The 22,486-nt window shown below is 42.2% G+C and overlaps 1 protein-coding gene across 2 annotated transcripts in view; it reads right to left on the bottom strand.

Moving 5' to 3' along the window:
• The window catches only part of LOC310990612 (histone acetyltransferase KAT7-like), a 384,780-nt gene extending 364,346 nt beyond the window's left edge, over positions 1-20,434 (bottom strand). The window contains exons 1-14 of one of the 2 annotated variants that reach the window (XM_083978062.1): positions 20,380-20,434; positions 20,106-20,250; positions 16,263-16,481; positions 14,388-14,672; positions 14,203-14,285; positions 12,176-12,262; positions 10,027-10,125; positions 9,829-9,939; positions 8,665-8,856; positions 5,546-5,635; positions 4,296-4,436; positions 3,763-3,856; positions 3,376-3,522; positions 50-156 (exon numbers count right to left, since the gene is read on the bottom strand). In XM_083978062.1, coding sequence (XP_083834188.1) covers positions 50-156; positions 3,376-3,522; positions 3,763-3,856; positions 4,296-4,436; positions 5,546-5,635; positions 8,665-8,856; positions 9,829-9,939; positions 10,027-10,125; positions 12,176-12,262; positions 14,203-14,285; positions 14,388-14,672; positions 16,263-16,481; positions 20,106-20,250; positions 20,380-20,406 — 1,827 coding nt within the window. In that variant the 5' untranslated portion in view covers positions 20,407-20,434. The remainder of the gene's footprint in view (positions 1-49; positions 157-3,375; positions 3,523-3,762; positions 3,857-4,295; positions 4,437-5,545; positions 5,636-8,664; positions 8,857-9,828; positions 9,940-10,026; positions 10,126-12,175; positions 12,263-14,202; positions 14,286-14,387; positions 14,673-16,262; positions 16,482-20,105; positions 20,251-20,379) is intronic. The other variant, XM_083978063.1, reaches the window with a different exon arrangement.
• Positions 20,435-22,486: the final 2,052 nt, after the last annotated feature.

Below are 22,486 nucleotides of genomic sequence, written 5' to 3'. Positions count from 1 at the left end.
AATCTGAACAGGAAAGCATGATGGGATTTCTGATCCTCTGGTTTCCTACCTGTCTCTTTAGAACCAGGTGTTTGCCCTTCCAGTATTTGAGCATCTGGAGGGACTGCAGTGTGCTGACAATATCCACTGGGTTCACCGCTGTCTCCTGGCTGATCTCTGTGAACAAGAGTTAGATGCCTGAGTTAGAAGGTCAGACTGATGGAAAAGGCATGGCTGAATTTTTAATTCTTCTGCAAATGGTAGATGAGTTGACGGACGAATTAATTTCCCTTTGGAGATTAATAAAGTCATTCTTGAGCTACAACCTAATGTCAAAGCCAGAATCAGGGACCTGCTGAATGGTGTCAGTGTGGCTGCTGTCTGATTCTGTAATTCTAAACAAAGAAATAAATTAGATCATTAAATCCCAAAATGTTAAACCACTGCTTTAATATACTGATATTTAATAGGTGTGATGTTTACCATGTTGACCTTATTATATTAGCATGTTGAGTAGTTAAAGCAGAAGTAAGCGATACGGTCGTTTTGGCTAATGCTGCGTTCCAGGCAGGCTTTTGAAACCGTAAATTACAGCTTCAAGTCACGACTTACGACTTTGTAGCGTTCCAGGCAACCCACTTGTGTTTTTCCGAACTGTTTTACCTGTGAAAGTCACTATAACGGCCACTCGTAACTTCCGAACCTGTGAACTCGTACCAGATCGAACTGGTACGACTTCACAGGTCGGAAAAACACGAGTTACGAGTTGCCTTGAACGCACCATAACGTCTTGTCAGCCGATGGAGTTAGCAGCCCCCGCCCTCGTCATGGATCTATTGGTCCTCGTCCACATTCAGGCGCATCCCTTGGCTGCACACACAGCCCTGCATGCCGTTCTCTCTCCTCATTGGATACAACTTGTAGGATACGAGAAAAGTTTTCTCCTCGGCTCAGAGCAGAGCAGAGTGACTGACAGACCCGTGTTTCAGTCCAAACACTCTATATAAGTGATTGCTGTCGGAAGATATAACTATTTAAGACTTATATTAACACAAAAATATTGCTTACTTCTGCTTTAATTAACATTTGCTGATTAATACTTCTAAGAGTTCTGCAGGTGTCTGGACAAATCTAATTGGACCTCCTCATGGTGCTATAGAGGTAAAAAGTTTAGGGTCAAAATCATCATATTCTTTTCAGTCTGGGACTTTAATGTACAAAATCAAATCAATCCATCCCAAAGTTCCCCACACTAGGACATGAGAACAAAAAATGACTACAATTACAAAACACGAACAAAGCGGGTGCAGAGGTGCAGTTTCACCTTTTTATATGCTTAATGAAAAGTTATTTGTTTGTTTTTGCATTATGACAATGAGGTGAGGTCAGTAAACTGTTGAGCTCACACACAAACACACAACAATCAGAAATCACAGCAAGATTTTTTGTTGAACAGCTGTGTCCTTGATGTGGCCTGTGCTGTTTCTATACAACTGAAATCCTCCCTCAGTCACCATTATAAAACATATTTGTATGTATGACCACAGTCACAGCTGCGTAATGAGAAGTAAAACACTATTGAATGATGATGAAACCCACTTTGTTCAATCTCTACGCACATGCTAGAGGATGGCGGAGGCAAAGCAGTCGAATTGTATCTGTAGAATTATTAAAAAGTTCAAAACAACTTCCTAAATTCAAAATAACTTTTTCCATTCATCATAGACGTTTTGAGAAAAATGCAAACACAAAAGAAAAGGAATAAAAAAGAGGCTTGGACAAAAGGGAACAGAGTGTACTGAATTATTTGCTGTTTTGTCTGACCTTAGTAGCAATCTACTATTCGAAGTGTTGGCTCCCTATTTATTTTGTGCAACAAAAAGTTTTTTGAGTTGCTGTGAATCTAAGTTCTTTGTGAAAAGTAACTAATCTAAAACTAGGGACAATATTATGTTTATGAATGCTGTGGTAGTCGACTGAAAATATTCACTACTCTACATTGTGTACTGTTGAGGTATGTATAATTAGTGGTGTTGAAATCATGATGCATTAGCTAACCAGGCGCAACTTGCTATAAATTCCAGCTATCCATATTTAATATGAACAGCATGAGTGGAGAAGGAGGAGCAGCAGGTAGCGCATTACTTATTCAGTAATGGACGATCACGATTTAGCTCCATCTGCTTTTCAAAACTTTTATAAGGACGGGAGTGTATTCAGAACTTATATTGAACCTGGAGTAAACACTACATGATGTAAACAGAACTGTTGTTTGTTCATGAGAAAACCTGTATGCACCTGTATGGGAGGTAAATATAGCAGGAGATTGGAGAAAAAGCTCTGCTGTCACCTGCTGGTGCACTCTGATAAAATGATGTTAACACAAACACTGATTGCATGTTGGTGTGATGACGATGGTCACTGCTTTGGCTCGCCATGGCATTTTTGGACACTGATGTTGTCAGATTGGGACACCTGCAGAACTAATTACTGCTGTACTTTGTGTCTGGTGATAATATACTGTATTATTAACATCACGCTAATCTTAATAGCATCATCGTCGTCAAACTTTAAAGGAGAACTCTGCAAGTCTGGTTGCTTTTCCACTGTTTTGCTAACCCTCCTCCCGGCCATGTGCATTTGTTTACAACGAAGCCGGCGAGAAGGCAATCCATGGAGCTGTGGTTATTACGATGTGTATATTTGTGTAGTCTTATCTATCATAAGCAAAAGATTACGGGTTACAGGGTGCGTTTGTGTTGCGGTGCCGCCGAGACGAGAGCTGGTTTTCGGCCAAGAGGCGTTACGTGGAAGGCAGAGAGCCTCCATTCTCCCTCTTAACAAGTTACATGCCATCACCATTACTCCAAAGTTGTTTAATCAAGATAAAAGTAAAGCTAAAAATACTACACAGTTCCTCTTTAACCAGGCAAAAGTGCTAAGAAAACATTCTTATCAGAGGCAACAGCCTGGTCGGTGGCAAAAGACCTCCTAAAGGACGGGGGTAAGGGGAGAAAAAAAGAGATGCTAAACTAACGTGTCACAGTTGTTCTTGTTTTCATCGCAGTAGCAGGGATTTTCCTCAGGACCAGACTCAACCACTACAACACAGCTGATGAACTTAGGGAAGTGTTGTGTGCATCCGCCTTCATATATCACCCTGACACTGACTTGGTGTGGCTTCAGCGCTCTGATCCATTCACTAACGGTGGTCACACATGAATGCATGCATGCACAGATGAAGTCTGAAGGACTGCTGACCCATTGGGGATCCCAAATTCTACTTCTTAAGAATCACTTGGCCAACAACTGTAATCAAACCGAGCTGCTGTTTTATTTTCACAGACCGCTGTCTAATCTTCCCATCTCTTTCCAGGCCGATGGTCTCGTTCTTACCTTTGATGGAGATCTCCTTGCCCTGGAAATTGTTGAGGTAGCGCAGCAGCACCTCCTTCCAGTAACTCCGGTAGCTGATCAGTCCCAGATCTGACAGTGGGCGCTCAGGTGACCCCACCTTCTCCTCCACCTTAGACAACAGGTAACCTGGAGGGACAGAGGGGACAGAGCCTATGTTTGATTTCTTGCTTTAGCATTTTCCCCTCTAAAGATACATAAAAATGTAAGAAAACAACAGCAACAATATTAATGACCTTAATATCTAAAATCACAGGAGTGTTTTTTTTAAACAGCCGGCTAAATCTGTTGGGAGCAGAATCCACAGCTGGTGTGTCCAGAGGTTAAATAAACACACACGATGCAACATAAACTGCAGTCTGTACTCACTGAAGTCTATGAGCATCTTGCCATAGCCCTGCCTCATGTACTGTGGCATAGTGAGGATGCAGGACACATTGTAGTTCAGGAAAGAGTTCTTCTCCTGTAGAAAGAAAATTCATCCATAAACACAGGTTTTTGGAAATTACAAACTTTTTAGTCTTTATAATGCACAAACAGAAATTCAATCTACTCGTAACCCTACATCCCCATACAGTGGGGAAAATAAGTATTTGATCCCCTGCTGATTTTTGCCCTTATTTCACTTGATCAAATGTAAATTAATTTATAACCTTTGATATTCTGTCTCTTTCTGTTAAAATAAACCTCCCATAAAAACTATAGACTGTTCATTTCTTTGTGGGGGAACAAACTTAAAAATCAGCAGGGGATCAAATACTTATTTTCCCCACAGTAGCTTGGGAAAACATAGCCCTCACTTCATCTGAGTGTTTCTGTGCAAGTGATCCAGATGCATGAAAAAAATAAAAATAAAAAAAAAGCTGAAGGAAAGAGCACTCAGCAACGGTCTCTGTGGTTACCTTCGAGAAGTATCCGACGAGGTGGCAGCCAGTGTTGTCAGCTTCAGTCATGACGTAGAAGAGGAAAGGTTCGACGTCGTAGTACAGAGTCTTGTGGTCCAGGAAGAGTTTTGCCAGCAAACACAAGTTCTGACAGTAAATCTGAGAGGAAGGACATCGCGCCTGATTAGAAACCATCAGAGCTTCACACGGGTCAAGTGGTTATAATAGGTCAGATACACAGGTCGTATCTCTTATGTTGCACATACAGGCGATTTAAAGGGGAATTGCCGTTTTTTACAATCTGGACCTTATTTCTAGCATAAAATACGAACATTTACTCACCCAGATAACTTTGGTGTCATTTACAAGTCGTTCCAACGAAATTAGATCCAGTCGAGAGCCGCGTATCCATATAATGTGAGTCTACAGGGCAGCGGAATGCAGCCTCTAAATAACACATTATCTGCTGAGAAACTCGTTCATTTCACCAATATTTTGTTATGATACACTAGTGCTATTCCCCTCTGAGTCCGGGGTTAGCTGTTATCAACATCCGGGATCTGTAGGTTGACCCACTAACCTCTGACCTGGATGATGTCATCTCTGAGCGCCGCGCAGCACGGCTTGTTGCTACTGCTAATGCTATGGTTCGTTTCTGCGTGTTTCCGACTTGTCAGAACAAAATGAGCAGCTGGAAGAAGTTCCTCTCCACAACCTGGACTTACTAAAGCTCCGGCTAGTTGCGCTAAAAATGGACCTGAATGCCGAAGTGGAATCATTATTATCAGAATAAGCCGGGCAGCGCTCGGAGATAACATCATCCAGGTCAGTGGTTAGTAGGTCAACCTACAGACCCTGGATGTTGATAACAGCTAACCCCGGACTCAGAGGGGAATAGCACTAGCAACCAAAGTTATCTGGGTGAGTAAATGATCATATTTTATGCTAGAAATAAGGTCCAGATTGTAAAAAACGGCAATTATCCTTTAAATAGATTGTGTAGCATGTACTAATTTCTGACATTGTGACAACTACGAGCGGTTCAGACATTCTGCCTCTCTCCAAGAATTAACAATGATGCCTCAATCTAAATTCATTATCACCGTCTCCTCCACTTGACCAACTCCCACCTAAGTGAAGCGCTGCTTATTTGGATTTCTAAAGTCTAACAACCTGCTTTATTGAGTTTTGTGAACTTGTGCGAGAACATCACAGAATAAAGAGGGTGTGTATCACAGAAATGTAAGAACTGTGCAGCACTCTCTCACCTTATTCTTCTTTCCATCCACCTCGAACACAGAGATGTTTCCCTTCCTGTAGATCTCGTCACCCGGAGGATGCTTCCACACACACTTAGCCTTTACACAGCAGGGACGAACGAGGAGGAATAACAAAGCTAAGGTTAGTTCATAGAGAGGTTGTAAAACTTTTACAAAGGTTCAATTCACATCTGTAGTTATATTTTTTTTGTCAGGTGTGTTTCTGCTCCCACAGCAGCTGAGCACACAGTCCAGTAAAAGCTCATCTTCTTCCATCTTTTTGACAAATGCTAGAGTGATTCTAAAATGTATCTGGATAACTTCTGACTAGTTGAGTACTACCAATAGTGTGGTGGTGGTTGTTGGTTGTAGCATACCTGTAGGAGCAGCTGTGCTTCTCCATTGCCAATGTCATGACCTTTGCTGCATGTATTTTGCTGTACTTTGTATTTTCCTTTCTCTTTTTATGATTTTAATTTATTTTAATTAATTACTTTATTTATTGTTTAATATTATTATTGTTTATATTATTATTTTGTCTTTTTTTTTTTAACAGGGATGAAGGCAAGAGTTGGCCTATGGGTTTGGTCTGGGAGGGGGTGGGTTTGGGTGGAATTTGAAGTTCTATGTTATTCTGTTATTGATGCTGTGAACTGCATATGAAAAATGTTAATAAATAAATTGTTTCCAAAAAAAAAAAAAAATGCTCCTCTTCTTGCACATCTCATTTAAACTGTGTGCGAACTGCATCATAAGTCTCAATCTCAATGGAGTCTCCATGATTCAGAAATAAAATTATGATCATCGCAGGCACACAGTCTGTAAAGTTCTGGTCTGAACTAAGCCACGACTCCATTTCCACTTTAGTGCTTTCACATTTCCACATAGATGTGTGACTGTTTTCGGTGATGAATCAGAGATCGTTTTAGCTGAAACATACTTCACAAACGCACCACAAAGAATTAACAGTAAATGAATGATTGTTGTTTTTATCTCTATTGACATATGTGATGAATAGGAGCAGAAGATGCACATAAATACTTTAAAAGAACAATTGATTTTTTAATCGAAATATGTTGAAGAACATTTTCATTTATTTTTTAACAATGCATTATGTCCACAGTTGAAAGCTTCAAACAACAGCTTTTTTCATTTGTTTTCATAACGCAGCCTTTTTTTGTTATCAGGCCTGTAATAAGTCACACGTAGTCAAATCTAGTGATGCACAATATATAAGCAGAATAAATCTGTGATGTAAATCCTATTATTGGAACTGCTCACTCTGCCCAAGTGCTACACAGCAGACAACATTAAAATAAAACAAGTTGCGCAACTCCTCTTAAAATCGATCAGAGGTATTGACGACAGGCTGAGAGGCGGCAGTGTGCAGTTTGAGACAGAAACTAAAGGTGGTGTGGTGTGAAAGCAGCTGTAACACCAAAAACTGTGTCTCTTCATATCTGGCACACTGAAATGTTCAAGTAATTAAAATCTTTAGACTTTAGCTGTAATGGGATGACTATTAGTGGTCAAAACTAAAACCATTTCTAATCAAGCACAACACTCACAAACTCTAAACTAGATAACACAATAGGTTGAGTGGTTTGTTCTACTGTGTTGGCCTCTCTCTGTATTCATTTGTGGTAGCGAGACGTGAGGCTGAGTAACACTGTGGCCAGAACTGTGATAAACTGTCCAGGACTGACCAGTGTGTTAACACTGATCAGCCATAACACTATAACAGTTGACTGGTTTTAATACCAGGCCATGGATACACACCAGTCAGACACAACAATAACTACTGTGGCTGACTGATGTGCATGTGCATAAAAAACAAGCACACCGTCGCCTGAATCTCTTCAAGCCGTTTCTTAAACGGACTGATTTACAGTACCACTAAAGTAACAACAACAACCAACATAACTGTGAATTTTATAGCTGTATTCAGATGACAATACTCCCTCAACATAATGTGAATCCATCACACATGCTACTCCCTGGTGAACTAGTGAAACAGATGTTGCATATGAGGCAGATATGGAGCAGGCAGCGAGCAGTGGGTTTATAAGAGCTTCACCGGTGAAACAGCTGCTGCTTGTGGCCGCTGAGGGCAGAGAGAGCAAAACCAGGAGCTGAGAGTCACTGTGGGGCAGAGCTGATTCTCTGTGGGTTTGTCACCATGAGCAACAACACCTTAAAAATACATTATGATGTGATCAGTTCTTACAAGGGAAGCACCGATCCAGCTTTTTCCGTCCCAGTGCGGACACCAATACCTGGGTTTAGTTTATCGGCTCATACCTGATACCGATCTGATACCACTGTTAAATTAATAACCTGTATACATTGCCATGTGGAAGACAGTGAAAATAGATAAATGTGCCAAGTCAATTTATCAGTACATTTGGCAAATTGGCCCATTGCCATAATCCCTATAGTTTTAGGAGTAGGGTTACCTTTAATTGTCGGTGCAAGTTATTTTTAGATCGGCGGAGCAGAGCTGTGAGCTGCTCAGAGCTACGCTACGGAGGCTCATGGGATTTCTTGGTTTCCCTCATCAAACTCATCAAATACACAATCCAACAACTCCAAAACGCTCTGGTGGACAAGTTGTGACCTGCACATTCACCACACTGTGAGATAATAACAGAACGTTACCAGACGGAGTTGTTTTCGAGGTAAATTCATGCAAAAACGCTGATGCGCGTTCCCATCGGGGGCTGTTTTTCGACAAGCAGTCTCTTTTTGGCGCGACACCAGGTCTGCATTTGCCTCGTAAACAACTCTGTCTCGTAACGTTCCGTTATCTCAGCGTGGTGAATGTGCAGGTCACAACTTGATCACCAGAGCGTTTTGGAGTTGTTGGATTGTGTATTTGATGAGTTTGATGAGGGAAACCATGAAATCCCATGAGCCTCCGTAGCGTAGCTCTGAGCAGCTCATGGCTCTGCTCCGCCGTTCTAAAAATAGCTTGCACCGATAATTAAAGGTAACAAACCTACTGCTTTGACTATAGCGATTATGGCAATGGGCAAATTTGCCAAAATGTTGAAATACCCCTTTAAAGTTTTAAGATATTCTCCAAATTTCAAAGGTTTTGTCTGCAAAAACTGAAAAGGCTGCCTCACCATGTGCCTGCGCAGAATGGTCTGGCTCTTCATGTACTTAAGGCAGAACTCGCACATGTAGAGCCTCCCCAGGCGGGCGTACTCCTCTGGGTACGGAGAGTGGTACCAGGTGTCCAGCTCATAGCGACCAAACACAATGGTCTTGATCATGTTGCTGCCCTCAGACACCTGACCGGACAGACGGAGCTTCTCCTGCACAGGCCAGGACAGGACAGGACAGGAAGGAGACGGGGACAGAGAGGGGGGGGGGGGGGGGGGAAAAGACGACGAGAGGACAAGAAGGTAGAGCAGGTAAAGGGGAAGGAAGAGAAAGGAAGAAAATATCTCGATTATTCAGGGAAAATGATCGAGGGAGTTAAAGATCACAGTAAAACCTCAGTGGAGGAAACCAGCCATGAAAAACTAAACAATACAAATATGTTGGAAGACAGCGTGAGGAACGAATAGGAAAAGGCTGAACATGAAGATATGATATGAATATAATTTTCTTTTGTTTAGATGTTGTGTGCCAGGATTTTTAAGACAAATTTATCATAAGAAAACTAATAGAGGGTCAGGGTTTGATGGAAAACTGTTTGTTTTTTTTGTCTCAAACTGAATTTAAATCGTCAAAAATTATTTGAGGTCTGAAATCAGAGCAAGATCATTTCAGATTTTTTTTAAGCCTACCAACATAATGATAACAATGACAAGATAATACGATAGCATCAATGATAACTTAACTTTGACTAAGATAGTTTTTGAAACGTTCAAATATTTCAAGATGACATTTATTTAGTAGTAAAATATAAACTTATATCAGTCGTGTCATTCATCCAAATCTGTTGCTTGTTTTGGAAAATACTAAGTCATTTGTACCTAAAATACCAGAAAAAGGCATTTATCTGCTGGTCTGAAGTCAGCCCGACTGAAAACAACAACACTGTCTCATCTGAAAAGGGTCACAATGTAACAGAGCGGGAGACCACACAGGAAGTGATTGTCCAAACTACCAAATATATGTCAGACTCCTCCTGTGGCTGCAGAGGAGGGTTTGCAGACTGAAACAGACAAGAAAAGGAGTAAGGCAGAAAAGAGGGGACAATACAGAGGAGGGGGGGGGGGGGGGGGGGGCAAGGAGCAGAGAGTAAGGGAGGGGAGATGACGATGAGTTTTCTCTCTTACAAGGTCGTCCGAGGCACGTGCCTGCGCTTTCCTGAACAGCTCGAGGTCGTAGTCGCTGGTGATGTTCTCCAGCAGCGGCTCCCGGCTCGGCCCGTGGCTCTGACGGTGCTCCTGGGAGAAAAGACTCTGAAATGATCATTTTTACATTTGCTTGTGTGTGAATTATTGCACACGCACTTTCATCTCTGAGCCACTGACCATGTGCTTGTCCTTCTGCTCCTTGTTGAGGCCAGAGTTCCTCTTCCTCCTCAGCTCCGTCACCTTCTCCTTGTAGCGTAGCTGGCGCTCTGACGGGGCCTGGGATGGGATTCATACTAATATTATGACAGATATTTATACGATGAGATATTTTACTGGGTTGCTACACATTTGAAATTTCAAAATTCCATACTTTTCCAGACCCTAATTTCCATACTTCTCGGTGAAAGAAATTCAAATAATTTGTGACATTTGAGTATTTAGATTAGTATCATGTAAATAAATCATGCAATTAATCATTTGTTTTCATTATTCTGAATTTGCATGCCATTATCTCACCAAATAATTTCCAGGAGATTGTAGCTAATAGCGCATACAAAATAATTAACCCAAGTAACTTCACATAAGACCAAACCCAGATAAGTATTAAGATAAATATATTTCCATACAATAGTTTCCATTTTCCATACTTTTCCAGACCTGGAAATGTATAAAGTCAAATTCCATACTTTCCATACTTGCGTAGGAACCCTGATTTTATGACTGCATGATGAATAAAAAATGAACAAAAGAGTGTGTGTGTGCCAGGTAGGAATTAGCGCTTTGCAGGTTGGCTTTTTCCATGGAGACTTTCTTTTACAAAAAACATTGGAATAAAACTATTTGTATGTTCCGTCTGTGGTCATGAATAACTAAACCAAGCCCTTACTGTTCTCTAAAATGCATTATTGTTTAGGTAATACGACAACAATGATCATACATGACAGAAGCATGCTGTAAAAATCACATTATGATCATGTTTGTATTGACTTAAAGCCCCAAAGGCCTCCTCTTCATGCAACACAGCTGCATGGAAATTACACAACGGCTTCATTATGACAACAGAAACAGGAGAAGACCCGCACTACACTAAACCATCCATTTAAATATCTCCATAACATAATATGATTATCTGGAAAACTGGTTTTCCGCTGTTTTGCTAACCCTCCACCTGGCCATGTGCATTTGTTTTTAATGAAGCCGGCGAAAAAGCAATCCATGGAGCGGTGAATAACGTTATATAGATATATAGAATGTTACAACGTGTGTATTTGTGTAGTCCCAATCATAAATGGGTTACGGAATGCTTAGTTCCTCTGTAATGTAATAATATGCAGTATGTTCTTCTAAACCAGATCTAATACCAGCAGATCAGTTACAGGATAAGAAAGGTTACAAGCTGCTTTGTGTTTTCGAGTAGCTCTGATTTCGGTATAACATGAATAACCGTATTCCACTTGGGCTGAATGATGAACAAAAAATAATCCTCGTGATGGGAGTTTCAATTTAAGAATTGATTTTTCATTTCATTTTCATGTGTAAAAATGATGATGTGACTTTTGTTGAGTCTGGAATGGAGCGAGCATGTTTCTTTCTGAAGAGTATGATTGATAAGGATGAGTCTGGCCACACTAGCGGTGCGTTCCAGTTGTACTCGGAAGTCAGGATTACTGAGCTCCGAGTTGGAATTTTAATCTTGAACACCCCCGAATCAATTCTTATCCCGGGACTTTTTGTTTTATGTGTGAAAACCAGTGTTATCAAAAACATATTCTTAACAATGGCCAGCAGCTCGCTTTGGTGCACGTTACATGTTTTTGTTTTAAGTTTGTATCGCTTTTTAAAATGTTTTATGAATTGTTGGAATTGATATCTAACATTTACAAGTATGAAATTGTTGTATTTTCATTTTGTTATATTAATTGTCCATTCTTCCCTGTTTGTTTTTCAACAGGAAGACGCTCAACTCGGAGGTGACGTCATTCCGAGCTCCGACTTCACACTTAAATGGAACACACCATTACTGTGACTCAACCTACAGCTGAGGAGTCACGATCTCTGACCTGAGGTATTACTGCTTCAGGTATTCCCCTCCACACACAAACACACACAAACACACAAACACCTTTGGTTCATGGTGTGAAGTGAACTCGACAGGTGATATCCAGGAAGGTTCACAGCCTTCACCCTTCGCTTGCTCAGTTCGGTCGAAGAAGAGAATCGGCTTACAGTCAGTCAGGACGTGTGTAGCTGGATCTGTGTTTTACATGCGAGTGTGCGTCACTGTGCGTTAGGCTTCACTGATGCGCCCGTGTGCTTCGCGTGTTACCTGGTTTCTTGTGGAATGTCTGTTCTCGTCCTGGCGGTGTGACAGCGTCCTCTCCTCGGCCTGTTTCTCGCGCGTTGAAGCCTTGCCCTGACAAAAACATCAACACAGTGTATCACCGGCGGCTCAGCAGCAGCATCACAGCATCCGCCTCCGTGTTCCTGGAAGCTTCACAGCCTGACAAGCACTGTTTGAGTCTGTTGGCTTCCTTCACTTTCATCCACTGGACGTTTGGGAGCAGTGTGTTGTTGACCGAGATGTTCCCATAATAGAATCTAATAGGGTGTATTCAGACCTGGCTCGTTTGGAGCGGTTGTTCCAAAACAGGGAGCGTTTCACTCCAAAGATCGGTTTGTTTTGTTCAAACACAGCAATCGCGCTCGGTTGCGGAATATAACAAGCGGGCCGAGATCGCTTAAGGGATGGTCTGGTCTCGGCTCGTTTGCAGTGAGAACATAATCGACTCAGCAACCGACACAACTGACTCAAAACTCAAAAACCAAACTAGCACACAAGCTGCTGATGTCCCATGGTTCTAAACAACTGGACGCGCTGGTTATATACCTAGGATGAACTGGGTCAGCTTCCTTTTTTTTGGGGGGGGGGGGCGATGTTCGGGGCGAAAATATACATGACTCGGACCAGGTTGGAGTTAAAGGGACATTGTGTAACTTCTCCTGTTATCTATTCACGAAAATTTATTATTTCGTTCAAAAGTATGTTTTTCATTCATCAGTAATCCCCCCCATCAACAAACTGAAGTGTTCCGGTAAGCTCTGAATTTGTCGTTCATATCATTCATATCTACATGGAGCGGGTAAGCTTGGTGCTGCATTCACGTGCAGTCGGGCAGACGGCCGTCGGTAACAAACCAGACGTTATTTTAGTCACAGAAGTGGAGAGAAAACCGGTAAAAAGTGGGTCAGGTAAACAATACGACATCACCATGACAACATATTGTCACATGTATTGTTTTGCCTAGTGCTGACGGACCACTTGTTTACATAGAGGCTTGTTTATGCCGTTACGTGCAGCGGCTGTCGTCCGTCTGCTGTCTGCCCAATTTCACGTGAATGCAGCATGAAAAATACGATTGAGTTGCTTGCGATATACAACCGCAACGCTAGATGGGAGTAATTCCTACACACCTTTACATTTTTAGGCCCGTTGAGACCTCTATTATATGAGAGAACAGCTGGTTCGTGCATGGTATTTGTTTAATACTTTGGACCACTTGGGACTGTTACCGTGTGAACATTAACAACCCAAAAGAAAAATGCAACAATTGTATTGGTTTAGCCCCTCAATCGGAACAAAGCAAACAAGTTTTTTGGAGTAATTTTTTTTCTGACCTAACAAGATTTCAAAATCCCGCGGGAAGCTCTCACCTACAAGTAACGATTAACTGCTGTGGTCAAACCTCCACTTCATCATGGATCTATTAGATCTATTAGATCTATTAGATGATATGTATATGCTCCACTTCAAAAAATACAGTCGAGCTATCCCCAGCATGGTTTTGTGCTACATGTATACACTACAGTAAGAGTGTGTAAGGAGGACTGATTTCAAAATAAAGGTGATCTTCCAAAACAGATTCAATTGCATAATTTGCAAGGTGATATAGATTTTCAAAGGAAAAAAGACCATTAATTTTTCTTATTTTTTTTACTATGTTACCTGTAAATTCAGATTGATATTGAATGGAGACTACCTGAACACCACCTCAGAGAGTATCACTGAGTCTGATATAACACCTTTATTTTGAAATCAGTCCTTACGTTACTTGCAGGTGGGAGCTTCTTGCGGGATTTTGAAATCTTGTTAAATTAGAAAAAATAAATACTCTGAAAAACAAGAGCTTTTCTTTTTTTCATGTGAATGCAATACACGTCCATAGAATACACCCTTAGTTTAACTAATGGATAATACTAAAGTAAAAGTATCAGAAGACAAACAGGAGGAAAAATGTTGCATATTTACTCCATGTTGTCACAAAATATATAGTGTGTGTCTGTGTGTGTGTATACCTTGCATTCATCAGCAGAGAGGTTGTGGTAGAGAGGACATCCAGATATGGAGAAATGTCTCTCGTGCCTCCCTGTTAGATGACCTGAGTGGAACAGAGGAGGAACATTGGGTTGACAGGTTTGTCTACAGGTGCAGTGTGTGTGATCCAATAAAAACCCGCCGCAGTGTGTGTTTGCGCCCTCACCCAGTGAGTTGCAGCCGGGCGTGGGACACTTCATGTTGAAGTTGTAGCTCTCGTGGAAGCGCCGTCTTTTGGGCCGGTGGGAGAGGTCGTGGGCGGCGGCCTCTTTGAGTGACAGCTCTTTGGCCAATCGCTCGTCCTCCTCTTGCGAAACGACGATATCGTTGCTGGAGGACACGAGGTCGTTGCTCGGGCTGGAAACCTCTATGTCTGACTCTGAGGACGGGGCGTTGCCTGTTGGGGTGCGAGGGGGGGTCTCATCCCGGTCGGCCCCCTGCTTTAGGTCTGCTGAAGCCAGACAACAATAAAAAAAACTCATAAATTATTCAAAATATTATGGCTATCTCTAAGTATCCTCAGTCTTTCTTACATTTTTTTTGTGATACATGTATCCAGGCTCTCTATTGCCAAATCTGTTTTAAGGGAACTCTCCAAAGGCTGCTAATGTGACCACATACACATGCAGCTCACACACTCCAGCAGTAAGTGCCAGCAGAGAAATTCAATAGCCAAGCCTGATGTCAGTGCAGCAGACCGGTGTCTGGCAGGTGGACGGGGAGACAGACTGCAGCCAGTGTCCTGCCCTGTTTGTCCAGTCACACTGAGCTATTCAAGATGTCAATCTGAGACTGCAAACCCTTTTGCCATTGACTAACTATTTTTTTCTCTTTGAGGTCAGGCTAACTTTCCTGAACGATGATGAGCAAATTGTGATTTTTATTTTGCCTATTGTTTGAAAACAAGCGTCTTTTTCTTTAAATTGTAAATAAGAGAATGTATTGCTCTTTAAAAAAAAAAAAAAAAACGTAATAATGAACATAGTGGCTTAAGCCAAGAAAACTCACTCATAATACTGTGAATGGGAAACCACGTATTAATATGATTTCATTTGAACAAACCAACATAGAGGAAACCAGTAAAGGTGCATGCAACACAACAGAATATTCATTAGTTAAAAAAGAGGTTTGTTTGAATTGAATTTTGTGTTGAATATAGTTGACGGCTTTTTCCCTTTTTCCATCATCAAATTGCTAAGAAAAATTTCTTATTTAAGCAATGGCCTGGTCATTTTCAGTGACTTCCAAAATAAACTGCAGCTCCTTCACCCCATATAATATTCAAACTCTCACTGTTTTTAAGTACTTAAGCACACTAGGCTCTACCAAACTACCAAACTTGCAGCTGTGTTCAGTTTTAATCGGTATTTTCAAGATGGAGTACTCTCAAATGTCGTTTTGTGTTGTTCCAGGTCTGTGAGAATGAACATAATCACAGAGATGGTAATAATGATTATTATAAACCACGATAAACTGTGTATCATTTCATATGAGTCAATAGAAAGGTAACAAATGATATAATTGAATAACCAAACAATGTAAGTATAGATGAATCTTATTTAATGGATGAAGGTGTCTGGAGTCACGACAGCTCCTGGTCTTCATAAGGTTATTCGTTCATTCCAGTGACAAAACACGAGTCCTGGATGTGCACTGAGACATATTTGTCTTCTTTATAATCAGGAACACACTGTGATCACAGACAGGCCTGATGATATTAGCTGAACAGCACCACAATGGATGAATGAAACACAGACAGACGCCCGTCCTCTTCCTCCCTGCTCGTGCTCATGTCTCTGTTTTTCTGCAGCTTCTGTTTCAACCTTCCACACGTCTGTCTTTTCTTTCTTCATCTTTACTGCTCTTTGCTTTTCTCCCTCACTCTTTTCAACTCTTTCATCTGTTCTTACCACTTTTTACAAATTCGTCTGCTTGTGTAACAAACCAAACAATCCACTTTTTAGAATACATTTTGACAGAAGCCTCGATGTGCTGTTTAATCATTCATTTATAGATAAACAATCAACACTACCGATCTCACCAGTGGCCTCGGTGTCGGATCCTGACGAGCGACTCTGACGCAGCGGGTATCTTTTGGCCGTGGCGTTTGTCGACCCCTGTTGGCTGCGTGTGATCCTGCGTCCCGAGGAGAAGACAGACGCTGCCACTGCTGCTGCTGCTGACGCTTCTGCTGCCGAGTCCAGGCCTTCATCAGGACCCACGGCCGCAGGAGAGGAGCTCCGTAACGAGCTGCAGTTATCTGGAGGAGAGGAGAGAGAAGAGAGGAGAAGAGAAGAGAAGAGAAGAGAAGAGAAGAGAAGAGAAGAGAAGAGAAGAGAAGAGAAGAGTTCTGAGCTGCTCTCTGTTGGTCATGCTTTTCAGTCACATGTCAAAAATGCAAAACTGCATTGGACCACAAATTCTCCAGCTTTCTTGTCCTGGCATCATGTGAGGATTCACAGCTGCTTTTTTGTCTTATGTGATAGTAACTGAATATTTTCAACTTTTACAATACTTGTCTAATGAAACAATGCCATCTGATGTAATCAAATATTTTTAGAAGGAAAATGATACAAAAAACAGTCAGCTGCAGCCCTGGTACTTGAGTGTCCTGTGGAGAAAAAAAATGGAGGAAAGGTTTTCCAGAGTCTGGACTGATCTCTTTCATCTGAGCACTAGCCTGGAACTGAGCACCCCCCAAGCAAAACTGGTAAGAAGAAGGCAGTTACTTGTTGCGAGCGGCCTCAATGGTTATGAAGAGACTAATTCCGCCAGAGAAGAGACGACTGAACCTCGAAATCCACTTCTTCTTCTTCTTGGAGCAAACACTAAGCTGTGCCTGTGTGAGGACCGGGGCAGCGGAGCCAACTTCTCTCAGCAACAAAAAGAGGAGGAAGCTGTGTCGGCCTTTCTTTCTCTGTAGTAAATCCCCTCTGGCAGCCGCAGCAGAAAGAGGTCACACAGGGTGTGTTGTTGTGTGTCTGTGGGTGGGGGAGGTCAGCCTGTCTGAACCCATTCATGCTTTATCAGTGCTCATATATAATAGCTACTGCTGATTTGTTGGAGTGAATGGGGGGTTGGTCTCTGAAAACATCCTCTCATTAAAATACCTCACATTAACTACATTGCACTAGGGTTGTGCCGATTGGCGATCCAATCGTCTATCGGCGATTGGAAGGACGATCGGCGATGTTTTGTTTTCTTGACGATTTTACACACTCACATACTCGCTACTTTTTTTTATTGATCCAATGCGCAATCTGTTTGTTTTGTTTTAATGAAGCCGCTCCTCTCGCTGCTTCCAACAGATACTCTGTCATATGACAGTGTTTCACCAATCAAATTCAGCCACTGGCGACGTCCAATCAGACGGAGCCAGGTAGTCATATGACCGCACACAAAATCTCTGCAGTAAACAGGATGGCCACTCCGCCTCAAATTTGAGGAAACACGTTTAGCTGGTGTTGTGGCTGTGACGCTGCCGACGCCAGCCCTGTTACTTTATGTCACAGCCCGATGAGGTGTTCACTTAGCCTGATGCATCAGCCGCTTACTTCATTACATTTCATATAGCGGTCTGAACACGAGCCATAGGGATTCGTTTGCTTCCGGGAGGCGGTTGCTTACATTTGCTTCAACTAATCGCTGCTGCTTGGTGGTCACGTGTGCTATACACCGGTTAAGCTCATAGGTTAATCTTGAGCGCTTGAGTTCAACGTCATCGCCTTCACTTACCCGTCTGTTCGCTGATTGGTCCATCCGCTCTGGCGGACGGAGCAAACCGAAACGCATTGCTAGTGTCCTGACTACATTGTTGAGGCAAATGAAATTTGCCGGAACCAGTAGGCGGCGCTAGCCTGGCTAGTGTTCACTGACATGCCACAAATAAATTACGTCCGCCATGAATAGATTTTTCGGGTTTCGGCAGCGTTGCGTTAATTGATCATAGTGCTCTTTCTCCATTATTAGCGAGGGAGGGAGAGAGAGAGAGAGAGAGAAGCGCGCATGCATGACAGCAGGGCACGGTAAAAGCAAAACTCATACGCCGCCCGCTCGTCCCCCCCCCCCCCCCCCCTCGAACGAACGAACGAACGAACGAACGAACGAACACGTACGGAACGGCCGCCACCATCCCCCCCCCCCCACCGGACCCCGGCGATAGATAGGTCTATCGGCGATCTCCAGGGAGGGCGATTGGGACGATCTGAGAATTTCAAAATCGCCCAACACTACATTGCACTGCATGTAAACATATTTGGAAAAAAAAAAAAAGTACAGATAAAATATGTATGAAAGTTAAGTCAGTCAAGTTATAAGCATCTCCAACTAAACTGTGTTATGTAATAAATGGTTTTTATTATACTCACATGGGAAAATACTCATAAAATTGTGCCCTATCCATTAATATTTTACAACTGGAGACTTGGAAAGGTCCCACAGTTCTGAATATATTGGTGCTAATGGTGATAAACTGGTGTCATTTACATTAAAGGATCTACATGGATGAAGTGTTGTAGAAAGTAATCAATCATAAAATCACCCAATATGTCACCAGAGACGAAGGAATCATGTTAAAGGAGAATTCCGAATAATGAATGTATGGCAAACAAACACTGCATGTCTCCAAAACTTATCAGGCAGGTTTCCAAGTAGCCTACTCATTTCAATGTAACAATTGCCGATGAGAACCGGTGTCAAAAAGGAAAAAAAAAAAAAAAATCGAAAACGGACTTCATGATTATGATTACCATGGCAACGAACGAAGCTTCGAAGCTTGAATTTTTTAATATTCATAACTGCTTTTTTCCCCCGTCCAAAATCATTTTTTCCTCCTAAATCCATGCTTTCCTCACGTGTTTGTCTTTGTTGATGGAAACAGTCCCGAGCTCGACAGTGGCCTAGTAAGCGTCTACCCAGGAAGCTAGAGTAAACAGAGGTACACACTGCTCTCTCACATTAACAGAGTTATTCACACTCAGTGTTGTGTGGTAAGGAACTGGTGGATGTTGTAAAGCATTTGTAGTGATATTTTGAGCATCATATAGAGGCCAAAGTCGCGGTTAGAAGAACTGCCCCCATTACTTTGCTGTTTAACTGCAGTGTAGCGCAGCTAGCAGGAGGAGAGCTAGGTCCGGTCTGCACAGATTTTTCTCAGATTTTTTTACCTATGGTCGCACTCGGGGACCTAGAGCTGTAGACCGTTGCTTAGAAAATGACCGGAATTCTCCTTTAATTTAAAAATACTGATACATTGAAAAAAATTTTTGCAGTGCACAAATCATGTTTATGTTTTGATTTTGTGTTTTGGCTTGTTGCTCCACCCACCGCCCAATCTCCCAATCACCAAGTCAGTGGCATTTCAGCATCATCCAGGTTGCCATGGTTCCCACTGAGCTGCAGCTACAAGCACTGTGGATTATGTCTGACGTCACATTACCAACATCAAAAGACCAATCCAACCAAGAAACAAAACCAGGATCTGCACAGGAGATGAGTTTGAAAGATGGAGACAGCTGAGAAGAATATAAGGACAGATGCTGGAGTGGCTAATTTTCTCCTGGACACACACCTTTGAGTTTTTTGCACAATAATCTGTTTTTTTACAGCTTTACAGGTTAAAGGGTTACTAAGCTTTTTGTTCATCCTCTGCATTAAAAGGAAATATGTCATTCACATAAATGGGTTCAAGGTAAATGGAAATCATAGCACTTCAAGGGTAACTCTAGTGCCAATGCGCCATCACTCCACATGTATGAACAACCCACTCTCAGACAGTTCTTGCCTATGTAGGCTATACTGTGTGTACATACTAGTTTATGGGGACTTCATTTTCCTCCTAAAGTGGATTATTTAAAAAAAAACAAAAAAAAAACTGTTAGTTTACCTTGGGAGCTCTGACTGAGGCGCAGTGACGCGCGTGTCAGGCGCGTGCTGCTGCGCCTGTGCACGATTTCGGAAACTTCCGTGTGTTCGAGGTCGGCGGAAAAATCCGAGTCCTCGGTCCCATCCGAGCTGCTGCCTGCGGTCCTCTGGAAATGATGAACAAGGGAGAAATGTGCGATGTGACTACTGATCTGAACCAACAAATGTGCACAGTTTGAAAAACCCTATAAAACTGACTTGAGTGTAGATTCGTGTAATTTGTTTGTCTTTTTTACCAGCGGATAATTCAACAAAGATCCCATTCTGAGGGGGGAGGAGCATCATCCCTTCCACATCTTCTCCGGCTCCGCACACACACACATACACACACACTTATCACGATGAGCTTCTCAATAAACACTAAATAACACAAACGACATCACCACGGACACTCCTCGACTTCCAGTGCTTCCATTGTACCGAGCTCCTATTTATCTGGACGGATGACTGCGCCTTCCGCGTGGATTTCCAGGCTGTATTTGTCCAGCCGACTATTTCTTTAAAAGCCTGTTTCTAAAAAAGCGCCACACAACTCAGTGCGAAACTAGTGAACTCTTGAAATGGCCTCATTAGCGTAGTGCAGAGCCCAGTTTGTCAACACTGCTGGCTGTCACAGGCTGCCTACTGTGTACCACACGGACCGAGTGGGGTGATGCTGATAAGAGGAGCGAATGAGGGGCTCACCCTGCGCCTCAAACACACACCAAAACCCGGCTGAGGTGGGGGTGGGGTAAAGGAGACTCTGGTAGCCAACATGTCATTTGCATTTCACAAATAACATTCTTGGTTCTCATCCATCCGCCTCAAATAACAGCCTGCATGTGCCACCATGTAGCCTATGATATCAGTTCTTTCGGTGAAATAATCCGATGTACATTTTTACTGTATTTTATTCGTTTCATATAATTTCCAATAATAGACAGTGTATAAAAAAAATATTAATAATTAAAAGCTGAAGCTGTTTTTTTAAGTACAAGAGACTACGTAAAGAAAAAACAACAACAATCAAAAGCCCTAACCACCCATATAGCAATAAGTAAGCGAGCATTAAACTACTTTTTTCATATTATGCATGCCTAATGTGTACACGTTAATATTGATATCATCTCTCAGATGCTACTTTTATGCTAATACGATTAAATTATATATTGACTGAATAGAAATACCAGTTAACAAGCGATAACACGAGAAATAAACAAACACCACCGTGCAGCATGTACCACTAGCCCACGCACGCTACGGTGAGCGCGTTTGACAACTTCACAACAAAAAAAACCCGGAGCACCTGATTTGCATATAACCAATCAAATTGAAGAGGAGGCGGGGCTTGAAAGAGCCGAACCAATGAGCGCAAAGCCATCCCGATTCCATCCAATCAGAGCGTTGTTTTGGTATGGACGCTTCGTTTGAGCCTAGCACCCAAAGAACAGCTTGTTCTTGCTCTGTCAGTCAAAGCTGCCGTTACAGACGTTAGCGGAGGTCAGCGTCCCTCCACGGGTTTACCAAAAAGCAGCCCGTAATTCACAGAGCCCAAAGTTTCCAAAGCCCTCTCCTACAGCACGCAGAAGAAGCGACATTTTGACATTCCTGCAACTCAGCAATAAACATGAGCTAGCTTAGCTTTTTAGCAACAACTCAAACTGCAGCTAAATTGAGTGAATCTACCGACCCCGAGGTTCAACACACGTCTAAACTCGGTAAAGGTAAATCGCATTTCAACTCGCAGGCAGTCACGGGTTTTTTTTGCACACAACCTGAGCGTTATCTCTGCGTTGGCTAACATTAGCTATGACGTTATGTTGTTGTGTGTCCGAGCAGCAGCAGCAGTCTGCAGCAGCAGCAGCAGCACCTTCCTCACCTTTCTCCGGGGCATTTTCAAAGATGTGACGTCTCCTCTGGCAGATAATTACCCCGTGCCTTGAGAGCAATTTATCTCAAGTTGTACTAATAGTAACAACAATAAATCTCCAGCTTTTGACATGAGCCAACTCAGCTGAAAAAAAAGCGCATAAATTTCTCCGCACTTCCGTGAGCGCGAGCCCGTTCGTTTTTTCAGGTGCGTTGACAAAATGTGTCCGGGTGGAACACGGAGCTGCGGCTGCTGCCGGTGGAGGCATATGTTTAATTAAATCATATTGCAAAGGCCGCGGCTATTTTTATTTTATTTATTTATTTTTTGACTGAATGATTACTCCTGCAAATTGAATCTACTACTACTATCTACTTTACAACAACCACTAGTTAAAAAGGGGTTACCGGGGTTACGCAGCGAAAAATACTCGCTAAAACTTCACGGGTATCCAAACCTAATTTTTTTTTTTTTTTTGTTCCATACGTGGACAT

The sequence above is a fragment of the Trachurus trachurus genome (genome assembly GCF_905171665.1).
Source record: "Trachurus trachurus genome assembly, chromosome: 8".
In the NCBI taxonomy this organism is placed as follows: Eukaryota; Metazoa; Chordata; class Actinopteri; order Carangiformes; family Carangidae; genus Trachurus; species Trachurus trachurus.
This window is presented reverse-complemented; position numbering and strand designations above follow the sequence as displayed.